The 12,419-nt window shown below is 41.0% G+C and overlaps 1 protein-coding gene across 1 annotated transcript in view; it reads left to right on the top strand.

Annotated features, from left to right (window-relative positions):
• Window positions 1–8,517, top strand: part of Purg (purine-rich element binding protein G) — a 31,067-nt gene extending 22,550 nt beyond the window's left edge. Inside the window, exon 3 of the mRNA XM_006253235.5 lies at window positions 7,611–8,517. Coding sequence (XP_006253297.1) covers window positions 7,611–7,715 — 105 coding nt within the window. The 3' untranslated portion in view covers window positions 7,716–8,517. The remainder of the gene's footprint in view (window positions 1–7,610) is intronic.
• The last annotated feature ends 3,902 nt before the right edge of the window (window positions 8,518–12,419 follow it).

The following is a 12,419-nucleotide window of genomic DNA, read 5'->3' as shown; positions in this document are numbered from 1 at the left end:
TCTTTGATTCTTCCCCTCATATTTATGCTGTGATTTCACAGAGCAAGCATTAAAAATAATTCCATGTGAGGAAATACTCATTGCAGAGCCTGGTTTATCAAAACAACCTGGAGAGCTGGGCCTGGTGCTGCCTACCTACCATCCTAGTCCTTGAGAGGCTGAGGGAGAAGAACTGCAAGGTCAAGGCTGTCCTAGTCCTAACTTTGTCTTTTAAAGAACAATGATAGAACTAACAACGCTTCCATTGTTTGCTGAGTCGGTGATACCTTGGTAGCTGTTGTACATGTGGACCTGATGAACTCACATTTAAAGTTAGACATTGAGCCTGACCTGGAGCCCCAAGGAAAGGTTCAGTCGATCCCGGGTGAGTGGGCACATCAAGATTAACATCCACAGTGCATCTGGCTTTTCTAGACATCCTAATGGTATCCAAACATTGCCGTTTAACAACTGAGTCAGTGACGCTCTGGCAATAGCAGTGAGTTTGGACAGATACTTACTGTGATTCTGAGAAGCTGCATGCTACGTAAAGGGTGAAAGCTTTCAGTGTCTGTTGCCTTGTGCAACAGACCTATCTGTGCTATAAATCACTGAATTCCATGCTGCCCTGCACCCTCGCCTGCCTCCACCTTCAACAGTAGGAACACAGAGGGATCCCACACGCCATCACATGCCAGTAGCACACAGCAGCTACTCCATTGCCATTGGGGAGGATGACACCTCGTTCAGTTCAGAGTTACTTGGCAACAGAAAAGAGGCCTGATGACATGATGCTGATATCAGTGTATCAGTGGGGAAGGTACCCAGTGGGAGGAAAAAGTAGCCCAAGTGGTGCGGGAATACTAATCAAACTGTCATCTTAACCTCCTAGCTCTCAAATCCACTTGTATTCTCATTCATACGTCCCTGCCTACCACTAGGTACCCTACAATCCTTTGTTGCTCCTTCTTAAGTGTGTGTGTGTGTGTGTGTGTGTGTGTGTGTGTGTGTGTGTGTGTGTGTGTGTGAGAGAGAGAGAGAGAAAGAGAGAAAGAGAGAGAGAGAAGAGAGAGAGAGAGAGAGAGAGAGAGAGAGAGATGTCTGAGGTGGGCATGCATGTCATGATACACACATGGAGGTCAGAGGACAACTTCACACATTCAATGCATAGTCAGACCTCTACATGCACCTTTAGGAGGCTCTAGGCGTCAAACTCAGGTCACCAGGCTTGTACAACAAGCACCTTTGCCTACCAAGCCATCTTGCTGCCCTTCCCTACCTTGTTTTTCTCTGGTTTGAGTCTGATGATTCCACAAATGCTGAAATGCAGCTTCTCTTTAACGTGACCTACTTTCGTGTAGCATTTGGCCTGTGTTATATTTCTCACTTTTTGAAAAGCCAGTTGGATTCGAGAGAACCTTATTAGTATAATTTACCTGTGGGGAAAGCCCACAGAGCCATCCTTATAAGCCTCGAGGATAGATTCTCAGTTCTGAAGACTGATAACTCCTATTGAACAGGATCTGAACAGCCCAACCTCGTTTTAGTTGTAGTAATTAATTTTAATTAACAGCCAATAATGTTTCTTGCCAGATAGAAAAATGAGGAATAGCCCCTATTCTCATTTGAATATGAGAAGTGATAACAGCCTAATGTGAGAAAGGTAAAGAAATCCACCATGGGCTATGAACCAGAGAATTACAAACTTCATTTCTTGGGCATATATTCTGTTGAAGTGTGTTTGAAGAGTCTCGGTGTGAACTACAGTTGATATTATAGTAAATACCTTTCCTCCAACTTCCATTTGCTTGCCATGGAAAGCACAAGCCGGGTTTTTATCGGGCTAGCGGTGCCGGCTCGGGAGCTGAGCGTGGGCTGAGCACATGCAGGGCCCTGGTTGGGTGCCCAGCACTCAGAAGAATTGGCTTCTCACTTTTCAGTTTTTAATTCTTTACATTTCTGTTGTTGGTATTCCTTCTTGGTGAGCATAGTGTCACTAAAAATGCCCGCTTTATATACATACGAAGTGACTGGAAGTTAAAAACTCAAACTTAATATCAAAAGCCACAATCTTTCCACAGATGGTATTTAAAACCACAACTCTGATTTTCACAAGAAATAACTCTACAGTGGGAGGGAAATGGGGTCACGGTGGGGGAGGTTGTTCCTTAGCTGGCGAGTTCAGGGCAGGTGGTGGGAGCAGGCCACACTCCTAAATACTAATTTTATTGGCAAAATTAAGTCGTGTTCACTTACTGTTGGGTCTTACATAGGATCATTCAGGACTTAAAATACTTCCTGTACACGGTTCCCAAAGAAAGTGTAGTCACGTATTTAATGAGAATGTATTACTCAGAGCTGTGTGAGAGTTCTGAACCACCAAACTTTTAGGGCTTAGCTTGCCTTTTTTTTTTTTTTTTTTTTAAGAAAATCAATTTTAAGTGTCACCCAGATTCCCATTTTGTCAATGGAAGAACCAGTTAGCACAATAAAGAATTTTAGAGCTAGAAAGGACCCTTGGTGTCATCTAGTCTTACCTTAGAAGTCACTCCGTCCAAGGAAATCACTGTCCCCGCCCCTGGGACGAGGTTTTCCCACCTTAAGCATAGTCCTCAGATCCCCACTGATGTGTCTGTGTACCCGGCTTTCCTGCCTTCTGAGAGCCGCCATGCTCCTCCTGGGGGGCTGCAGCTGTGCGGCTGCTTTTCTTGAGTCACTGAGTCTGAATTCGTTTCAGGAAAGTATCAGCTACTATAAACAGCAGCGTGGCTTTTAACGGAACACCTGGCATAATGGTGAGTTTTAGGGAACGTTGTAGTCCGTGCCGTCCCTGGTACTCTGGAAGATACACTTCAGTGGGGATGTCGTGGTGACTTGGGAGTGAGTAGAGCCACCCTGTAATCAGGCGGTGATGTCTGTAATGAGGCCAGCACAGCTCTTTTGGAAAGACTGGCAGGGGGAGTCCGTTTTCTCAGTCTGTTTCTCATACGTTAAATCAGCAGGTGTGTGTTTTGCATACTCTGCTGGGTCCGAGTCTGACTACTACAGCACAGTGTAAGCTCCTGTCTTTGGCCCAAAAGATGACAAAAGAGGCTTGGCATAGAGCGATACCCCGTCACCGTCTGCAGAGTAGAGAAGCTGCACGCAGCTTCAATGACCCAACTGATTAACGTGGTGAGAAATACATGCTAGAGCCGTTGTGAGACGGCTTAAGAATTCCGTAAGTGTAACGGCTAAAGAAACGACAGTTAAGTAATACAGTAAGAATGGGCTTCTTGCCAATGATCCGTCATTAGATCAACGCATAGAAGTGCTACCACAGGTACAGTCTAAATAAATACTATCATCTAGCTTTCACACTGCCGAAAAAGGATTAGCAAGAAAGACAGCACAGTATTAAATTACCTGGGGTATTAGATCAGCTAAATATAGTTGAATTGTTATATAAAATAAGGAGTTTTTGGTCTGCAATTTTGATTAAGAATTTCATGTATTTCTGTGATTTTTAAGTATTTCTCTAACAAATTTTAAGTGCTGAAACTATGTTGAACAGAACTGTAAAAAGATTCTGTAGATATTTATCGACCCTGTGACTGACCTGTTGCATATTGGGCTGGGGTTGGTAGAGGATTCATCATGCATGATCCTTTCTGATTTGACTGTCTTTTCAATGTCAGTCTTCTCAGAAAGTCTACCACACCAATTTCAGCTCTAGCCGGAAGACATGAAGGCTTCTATAACGGGGCATTTCTTCCAGATGTGTCTACGTCCTTCTCAGACGGTAGAACAGCAGTTCTCAACCTGTGGGTCATGACCCCTTTGGGGGTCACACATCACATACAGTTCACAACTGCAGTTATGAAGTAGCAACAGAGTAATTATGGTTGGGGGTCACCACGACCTCCATGTTATCACCACACTGGTATGAAACGGCCACAGCATTAGGAAGGTTGAGAACACCACTGGAGAAGGAGATTCCTAAACTGTAGAAAAAGGAAGTGACCCTTTCAAAGAGCCACTGACTGTCGTGTGACGATGAACTAATCCTAGTTTTGGCAGTAGGACTTTCCTCTTCCAGCCAGCCTCCTCCTCACGGCACTCTGCCAAATCGGCCCCTGGCATAAGAGAACAGACACTCCGCACTGGGCACGACTGATTGACAGTCTCACCTTCCCCCGATGACAGTGTTCACCTCAGTTCTAGTTTCATTGCCCTCAGAAATAGTAGACATATAATGAGAGTCCAGCAATATGAGGAGCGTCCACACACTTCCTTGATACGTTCTAAATGTTGGTGCTTTGGTCTCCACTGTCCTTTTATCCTTCTATTTCTTCTAAAGATAACCACTACAACACATTTCCCCCTTAGTCTTTCTACTTAAATAAAAGAGATGGGATCTCGTAAAAATCAGCATCGCACATTTTCTTGCCGTACTTCGTAAGAGTGAGCGGTTAAAATGGGAAACCTCAGTATTTAATAGTTTTCCAGACTTGGTTATCAGATCGTAAGTTGCTTCCATGATGGCAGAGAGTAAGTAGAATATGTAGTCAAATAGACAAAAATAATAATAGCTAAGCCGGTATGTTTTTTACAGCCTAAGACGTGTGTGCATCGCATGGCGCATCTTGCTAACATTTGCTTGAACAAGCTCTCCTGGTATGGTCAGGTCTGTGGAATGTTTTCACTGCACTTGGACGTGAAGCCTCATAAGGACACAGGCTCTCAACAGCTACCACTTACAAACACGATGCTGTTTTTGGCAGTTGTAGTTCACCTTCCTGGGTATATTTGTGACGTTCGTAGACTGTGCTAGTATGCAGAAGGTGAACCCATATACGTATTTAGAGTTTGAAACCGTAGAATTGTGTGCATTTTAGAAAAATATATGGTGACGCGTGGCACTTTGAAAAAGGAATGTGCAATTATAATGGTTTATACCACTTTGACTTTTTTTAACCCTAGAAGTACTCTTAATAGGCTTTAAAGTCACCAAACCCAGTTCTAAAACTAGTGCTTCGTTCCTCCCGTCGACTCCTGTTTCATTGGTGATGTGCAATGATTCACACAGATCATTCTCCTACTGCGTTTCCTTATGTCCTGACCTCAACACCTTCAAAGATCACTTTCAGTGAGTCCAGTGACGATCAGGAAAACCATGGCCATTGGTACAATGACCATTCACTCTTACACTGATTTAAATATAAGCGATTTTCCTGTCAAAATGCTTTCTAAGAAAATAGTCAAACATTTTAAGTAGTGTTTATTCATTTAAAATAGTTTGGTGGATATCTAGGGAGTGATAATTTGTCCTAAAATCTAGGGTTTTCCCCCCACACAACTAAGTATACAGTTGTTCTTAAAACACACCCGTATCTCCCCAAGGCCAGCAGATACGTAATAAATGTATTTCTATATGGGTGTGGCTCCCACAGAGATAAACTTCTGTTCCTTCACAGGCATCTCACTGATACGCAGTGTGTTGTGAGCGCAGTGGTAGAGATGCTAACATTAGAGGTTGGCGTCAGTACAAACTGTACAGAAACTTAACTGCGTGTGATAGAAGGCACCTCTGCCCGGATCTGAATAATTTCTCCAGCCTTCCCTACTTAAGGCTCCACAACCATTTTCAGTGAAGGAAAATAGAATATGAACAAAGAATTTAAAAAACAAATGGCCCCATTTGGCACACTGGAAAAATCTACTTTTTTTTTTTAAGTTCATTGGCCACTTACAACTTCTGAGTCTTTCATATCAATCACAGCATTTAAAAATCATACATGTTCCTTTCCCTTCAAAATGTATTCAGAAGTGATGCAAACTCATAACTTCTAATGATTAAAACTTGCCATGTATACTGAAAGATTAAATGACATAAGAGCTATAAATGATTGGTAATTAATAATATAACCCCATAGACTATCAAACTTGTGGTAGTTCTGGGTTTCTCGCAAAGCCTTAAAATATTTTAGTGAAAAAAATTACCTAAAAAAAGAAGGCACTTTATTATCTGGAGCTATTTATCTGTGTAGAATTTGTCTAAAAATCCCTTAAAATATTCTTTATCCTTTTATAAATTTATCCTAATTATACATTTTTCTAAAGCCACGTAGAATATAAAGTGATAAAATAAACTATTTTAATTTAACAGAAAATTGTGTTACATAGTATAAACAATAAATAGTACAGAAATGGAAATAGAAAAAATATATGTGAAAATGGTAAAAAGTGTCTAAGTTAATATGTGATCATTTGAAATTACCATATAAAATTTAAAGACTCTCAGTGAAAAACTTTTAGACAGCTTTTATTTGTTAATTCTTAGTTTTAATTATCTCTACTTTGTCTTGAAATGATTATCAAATAAGAGGGCAATCAGAACTGTTAAACTAGCCTATCATACCTTAGTTCTGTTCTGGCTGAACTCTGTTAATGCAGCCATAAAATTTAAGAATCCATTTTGTTTCTTCTTTTCTCAAGTCATCCAGACTTGGTGAATTATCGAATTTAAATCATTCCTGTAGACTTACGTGCTGGTATGTATATGCTCCCCTTAGAGAAAGCGGTAGTTGATTAATACAGTGGATCTAATCAGCAGAAAAAGCATTCATTTTTTTTACCCTTGCATGTTGATCCTTAACGTCTGCCAACATGAAAACCATAGGTTTGAGACTTTCCCATTTTGTTTGTGAGCAGTATACCTAACATTCCCTTAAAATGTTCCAAGTTGTTATTTACTTTTAAGTCTTTCTACACTTTATCCCTTTTCTCTCTCTAGTTTTAAGTATTTTAAAGAAATGTAAATGTTTCCTAGACCGAGGAATAACACCATTATTTCATGATAGAGAAAAGAGTCAAGTTCGTCAGGCCTTTCCTTTCCAAGGGAAGGCTAAAAGCAAATTTTTTGTCAACTGTTTGGTTTCCGTCTTTGTTTTCGTTTGAAAATAAGATATATTTATTAACCCAAAGGTGTGTTGACGTCAAGGCATGAACAATCGTAAATGTAGAGCTATTGAGTATTTTGTGATGAATAAGAGGCTTCCCTCAACCTCTGTGATGCTGAGTATTTTCCTTAGAACGTTTGTTTAATGTTAGATTGTTGTTCTGAAAGCTGTTGGTCCTAGTGGGAGTTTTTAAAAACGTGGAAAACAAACGCATGTATTACAAGTATAGAAATGGTGAATTGTAACCTTACCATACAGTACTGATACTCTATTTTCAAACATGTTTCCCTGTTAAATATAGACAACAGAGCATTGCTGCTGTACTGTCACTGAGTACTCTTTCCTAAAGGACCCTGTTAGCACTACTCCAGATTAGATGTGGGGCAGACACATGACTGACTCCTGTGTCTGCGTAGACACTTCCAGGTATATTCTTCTCTTGGTGAGTAAAATTATGGTTTCCACGGCATCAGAACATTGAGATCTGAATATACCTGTGTCAATGCCAATTGCACATTTCTTAGACAGTTTATTCATTTGCTGAAATTGGCCTAGGCTAAAACTGGAGGGTTTGTTACATGTTTTCTGCCAGAAAGGTTTTCAATTAGTAGTGGGTTTGTACTGGGAAAATAGTGGAACTCCCTTTCAAATTTCTTATCTGCTAAATTTAAATTAATATTTTTTCTTTAGCTCACAAATTTCCCTAAATCCAGAGAGAATCTCAACCTTTTTCACTGTTGTCAGACCAAGCGTAAGGAGCAGCCCCATGACACTACAAACACAGTTGAGGAATAAGGACTAACCCCTTACGTTACTCTCCAGAATAAAGGCGTTCGGTGAAAGAAATGAGCTGAAGTACATCGTGAACGCAAGGCTTCTGTGCTTGGCGTTCCTGCATGGAAGGGAAAACAGGTATGGACGCCATTGGCATCAGTTCCCACTGACCTTATGGGAAAGCCCTCCACCACACTGGAGGACTGTTGGACTCAGTCTGGTTTGCCAGGGAGCGGGCGGGGGCTGCTTCTTTAACTCTTTAAGCCTTTCATTTTCCAAATAGCTATTTGCCAGCATTGAGGGAGAAGACATGGAGGCTTGAAAATACTTTCTTAAGAGATCATGTAACTGTCTAACTCTGGATTTAAATTTTGAGGAGGGAGGATCACTTCAATCCGCTGCCTCGTATAAAGAGACATTTTTTTAAATCTGTAACTGCTTTAGTGTTAACAGGGTACAAGGTGGTTTTGTCCTGTATTGTATTTCAAAGGTTCTCATCGGTTGTGACTGTATTGTACTGTATGAAAAGAAGTCAGAACTTGCCTTGTATCGTTTATAATGGACCATAACTCATATGAATTCAGTTTTCATGTTCCAAATTTTTCAGTGATGCATGTTCACAGTTAGGTCCTAAAATCCTGTGGTGCTAATTCCTCCATAATCCAATGGTGCTTTTTGTGGATGCTAACTGCACACATGCTGAACAAAGCTTGAAATTCAAAAGTTCCCTCCTTCCTCTGTTTATATGAAGTAAAATAAAATAACTTGAATTTGTCTCAAAGTATCACTGACAATCTAATAAACTGGTTTATATGTGTCATTAGTTTGGATTCTTATTTTTAAAAAGTCAACTCAGTCACGCTGGACCCCAAATGCTGATCAAACGTGTGCCAGTATGGTACCCTTGTCTGTTTCAGTCGTTTATTGATAACTGACCATTGGATTAAGCCAGAAGAAAACATTTGCAGGAGAGCAAGTACACCTTTAAGTCTTTATTTCACCCCAGACAACGCTAAAAAAGACGCACTCCTCCAGAGCCACCTTTAAAGTTAGAGTTGTGGGATTGAAGGGCAGGTTGGCAACAGAGCTCCTGACTGGTGTGCAGGAGGCCTTGGGTTCATTTTCTGCAAAAGTCAGAAGGATAATTTCATTCTTCAAGTATGAAAATAAGGACAGAAATGATCCAATTAAAATTTCCCAGAACAAACTGACATCACGTATCAGAACAGATCACAGAGACAAGCACGGTGATAGTCTCGTGAGAGCTGAGCTTTGTCAGCAATGCTGAGAACTGTCTCGTATCAGGGAAGCTGCTGATAATCTCCACGAAATCAGAGCGTTTCTCCCCAGCCACAGATAAATGTAATGCTAAAGCCATAGGCGTATTTGCATTCTAAACTTGTAGCTCTCCTAACCACTGGATACTAAATTTTTGAAAAGAAGAAAGGAAGGAAGCAAATTACTAAAGCTCCTCCCACAACAGTCATTGCCTTCAAGTCTAAAGGACTCAGGCTTGTCTGTCTAGCCAGTGGATCTGGTGACTGAAAGGACATTCCTGTGTCACTGGGGGGTCCCGTTGTACATTAATTTGATCTCAAATAGCTATTGATCTCATCTGGCTTCTGACTTCAGAAACTACAGTTTGGAGAATAGAGTCAGACTCATGCTCCTCTGACTCTTGAATAAATGCAGTTTTCCTAAATCACTGCCTTCCCCAGAGGTGTTTCTGCCACACAGCACCGATGTTACAGCATTCCAGTTGCTACAGAATAATCCACATTACTTCAATGAAAGGGGTAAACAAATAGAGGAATGTCTTAGAGAATCTTCATTTCTGGTAATATCTATCAACAAGAAAGTCAATTCTATCTTCAAGAAAGAGTAAGAGAATACAGTTCTTGCCTTTATGGAGGAAATAAGTTTTTAATATGAAAATATTTCCAACCGCATAGTCAACTAGATTTCTTTGTTAATGTTCACTACAATATTTGTACCATCGAAAGATTAAAAATGTTATCTTCTGGGGTAGTCTAACTTAGTGAGACCACTGCTGAAAGTACAAAGAATACTGGGTTGTTGCCCACCGTTAGGGCCCTCGCCTGGCATGTCTGAGGCTCTAGGCTCAATCCTCAGAGCCTCAAAAAAATTAGCTGACATAAATGAAACATCTGCCTTAAATTTAAAAGGAAATGAAGTCCCTCTAAGAAAACCTTGGTTCGAGGATGTAAAAGTTACACATCTGTAAGTTTCAACAGTATTTTGGGAAATTGTCTTTTCTGATCCTAAAATAATAATTTTGTTATGGATCCTAAGCTCGAGATCTTTTTTTTTTTTTCCTTTGTATGTCCTCACAGGGAAGCGTTTTCTAAAGAAATTCAGATGTCCTCCATTAAGGAGAATCTTTTTATTAAAATTTTAACACTGAAAGCCCAGGCTCAGGCATCTTTGGGAATTAACTTGTCACATCAGGAGTTGTTTTGAGTCTGAAATCAGACCGTAATTTTAAGAAACAATCAGAATGAGCCTATGGAGTTCATTTCAAACGTGTTCCCCTGTGTTCATTCTCTGCTGAAACAGGGATTTGGAGTCACACTTAGAACCAACACTGCCTTCCTTGTTCTCTATCCTTGGAAAGAGGAGGTGGGTGTAAAAAGTGACACAATTCACTCCAACGATGAGCGGTACTTCATCGGCTGAATAGAGCGCACAGTGTACAATGCTACACATAATTCCTTACAAATCGATGTCTTGTACTCTGCAAACGGTAGACGAAGCCTACACTTTTTAACAATACACAGTGTTTGATGTCATAAAAGACTCAACAAAAGACGGGCAATGAAAAATGACTTCCGAATGGAGGAATGGGCTCCCAGCCTTGTGTACCTAGAAACTCAGCTTTGTTAGTTCATTGTGAATGAATTCATAAGAAAGTCCCTCCAAACAAGGTCAAGAAGAAACTATTCTTCAGTGCCAGATACCCAGTGGAAAAATGAAGTAATTTGCAACCAAAATAAGTGTTACTCCTGGGGAATTGGAAAAAGCTGTCTAAGAGACAGACTCCCGAGTTCTGCTTTTCTGCTTGAAAATGATTTTATAAGCCTTACTATTTTTAATTTTAGAAATTATTTTTAAAGGAAAAGAATAGGTGCTAGAGAGACTAGATTACCTTAGTTAATCGGTCACCGTATTCCTTCCTCAGTAGGAAATTCTACTCAAATATGATAAACATCGGGATGTTCCTTGGCTGGAAGCACAAAGGAGAATGAGTAATACGCATGAGTAGCATCTTGTCATGATGTCTCCAGGACGCAAACTCCCAAGAAAGAAGTTCACAACAGCTCCTCAGAACACAGTGCGCCAGCCCATGAGGGAGAACGCTAACGCATCCTGATGCTTTGATTTCTTTCCCCCTAGAGTCCATTGACTTTGCATCTTTTAGTGTGGGGCTACTGTGACTTATACAGTTCAGCCTCATGACTTCTTACATCCAGTATCACTTTAGGACCATTAATGACATACGATTATAGGCATCATTAAACATTATTATTGCTCATAAATAGTCGCATTGTTTATAGTTTTCCATGCAATTGCTATTCGTTGAGCATCCACATTAATCATTCACTACCAAGGATCATCTTCACCATTACAAAACTTCCACATACAGTAAGTAGCCCTTTACTCATGCCCACCCACCACCCCCCTTCTATTTGTCTTTTGGGTTTGGTGTTTCTGATCACTTATCTCTAGATGCTTTAACTCAACTATGTGGACAGGAATGGCCTTGAACTCCTGATCTTTTCATTCATCTCCTTAGTGTAGACATTCAGCACGATACCTGGTTTTATATAACGCAGAGGATTGGATCCAGGGCTTCATGCATATTAAGCAGTCACCTGCCTAAACTGAACCACATCCTAGCTCCTTGTTTTGTTAAAACAGGATGGGGGGGGGGGTGAGGGTGGATTCCGGTCACTCTGTGTAGCCTTACCCAGCCTGGTACTCAACAGACAGCTCAGGGTAGTCTCAAACTCACAACAATCCTGCCTCAGCTTCCACAGTTCTGGAATTACAGACATAAACTACCACACTTAGTTGTACCATTTCCCGTCATAATGGAGATTTGTGGAACATTTCAGTTCAGCAGTAGTGACCAGTGAACGATCAGGATGCTATTCCTGCCCTCGCTCTAGTTCTTCCCAGTAGACCCCGGCACATTTCAGTGGCCCAGATAGGAGGCTAGACTACGTCCTGACACCTTTCCTGGCAGCCCCTGCTCATTGACCACACTCAGCACGAAAGATTGGCATGTTTGCCATTCTTTCGTAGACACCCACTAGCACATGTCCAAACCATCTGTGTTCGTCCAGATCCTCCAAGAGGCAGATGCCAAGATGAGATTATGTATTGAGGAAGCAGCAGCAAGAATGAACTGCAGGAAAAGCCATCAGACCATAAATCAGGTCTTTTCCTATGAAGACAAAACACGGGGCAGGGGAGAAAGGATGAAAGGCACAGGGAACTTACTTATTAAACTGCAGTGCGGCTCTATGCAAGCCTCATGGAGGCTTATGGGGAGAGTTTAAGGCAAAGCTGCCCTTTAGAAAAGGTCAGCATCTTTCTGGTACAACCCTGCCCAGCATCACGGTCACAGTTTATCATCTCTCAGCCTCTGAGGGGAAGCACATTCCAGTGCCAACCTGATGACTGATTTTAGAACATGACAGC

The sequence above is a fragment of the Rattus norvegicus genome, chromosome 16, assembly GCF_036323735.1.
Source record: "Rattus norvegicus strain BN/NHsdMcwi chromosome 16, GRCr8, whole genome shotgun sequence".
NCBI lineage: Eukaryota > Metazoa > Chordata > Mammalia > Rodentia > Muridae > Rattus > Rattus norvegicus.
Note: the sequence above shows the minus strand (reverse complement) of the source record. Positions and strands in the feature narration are given on the sequence as shown.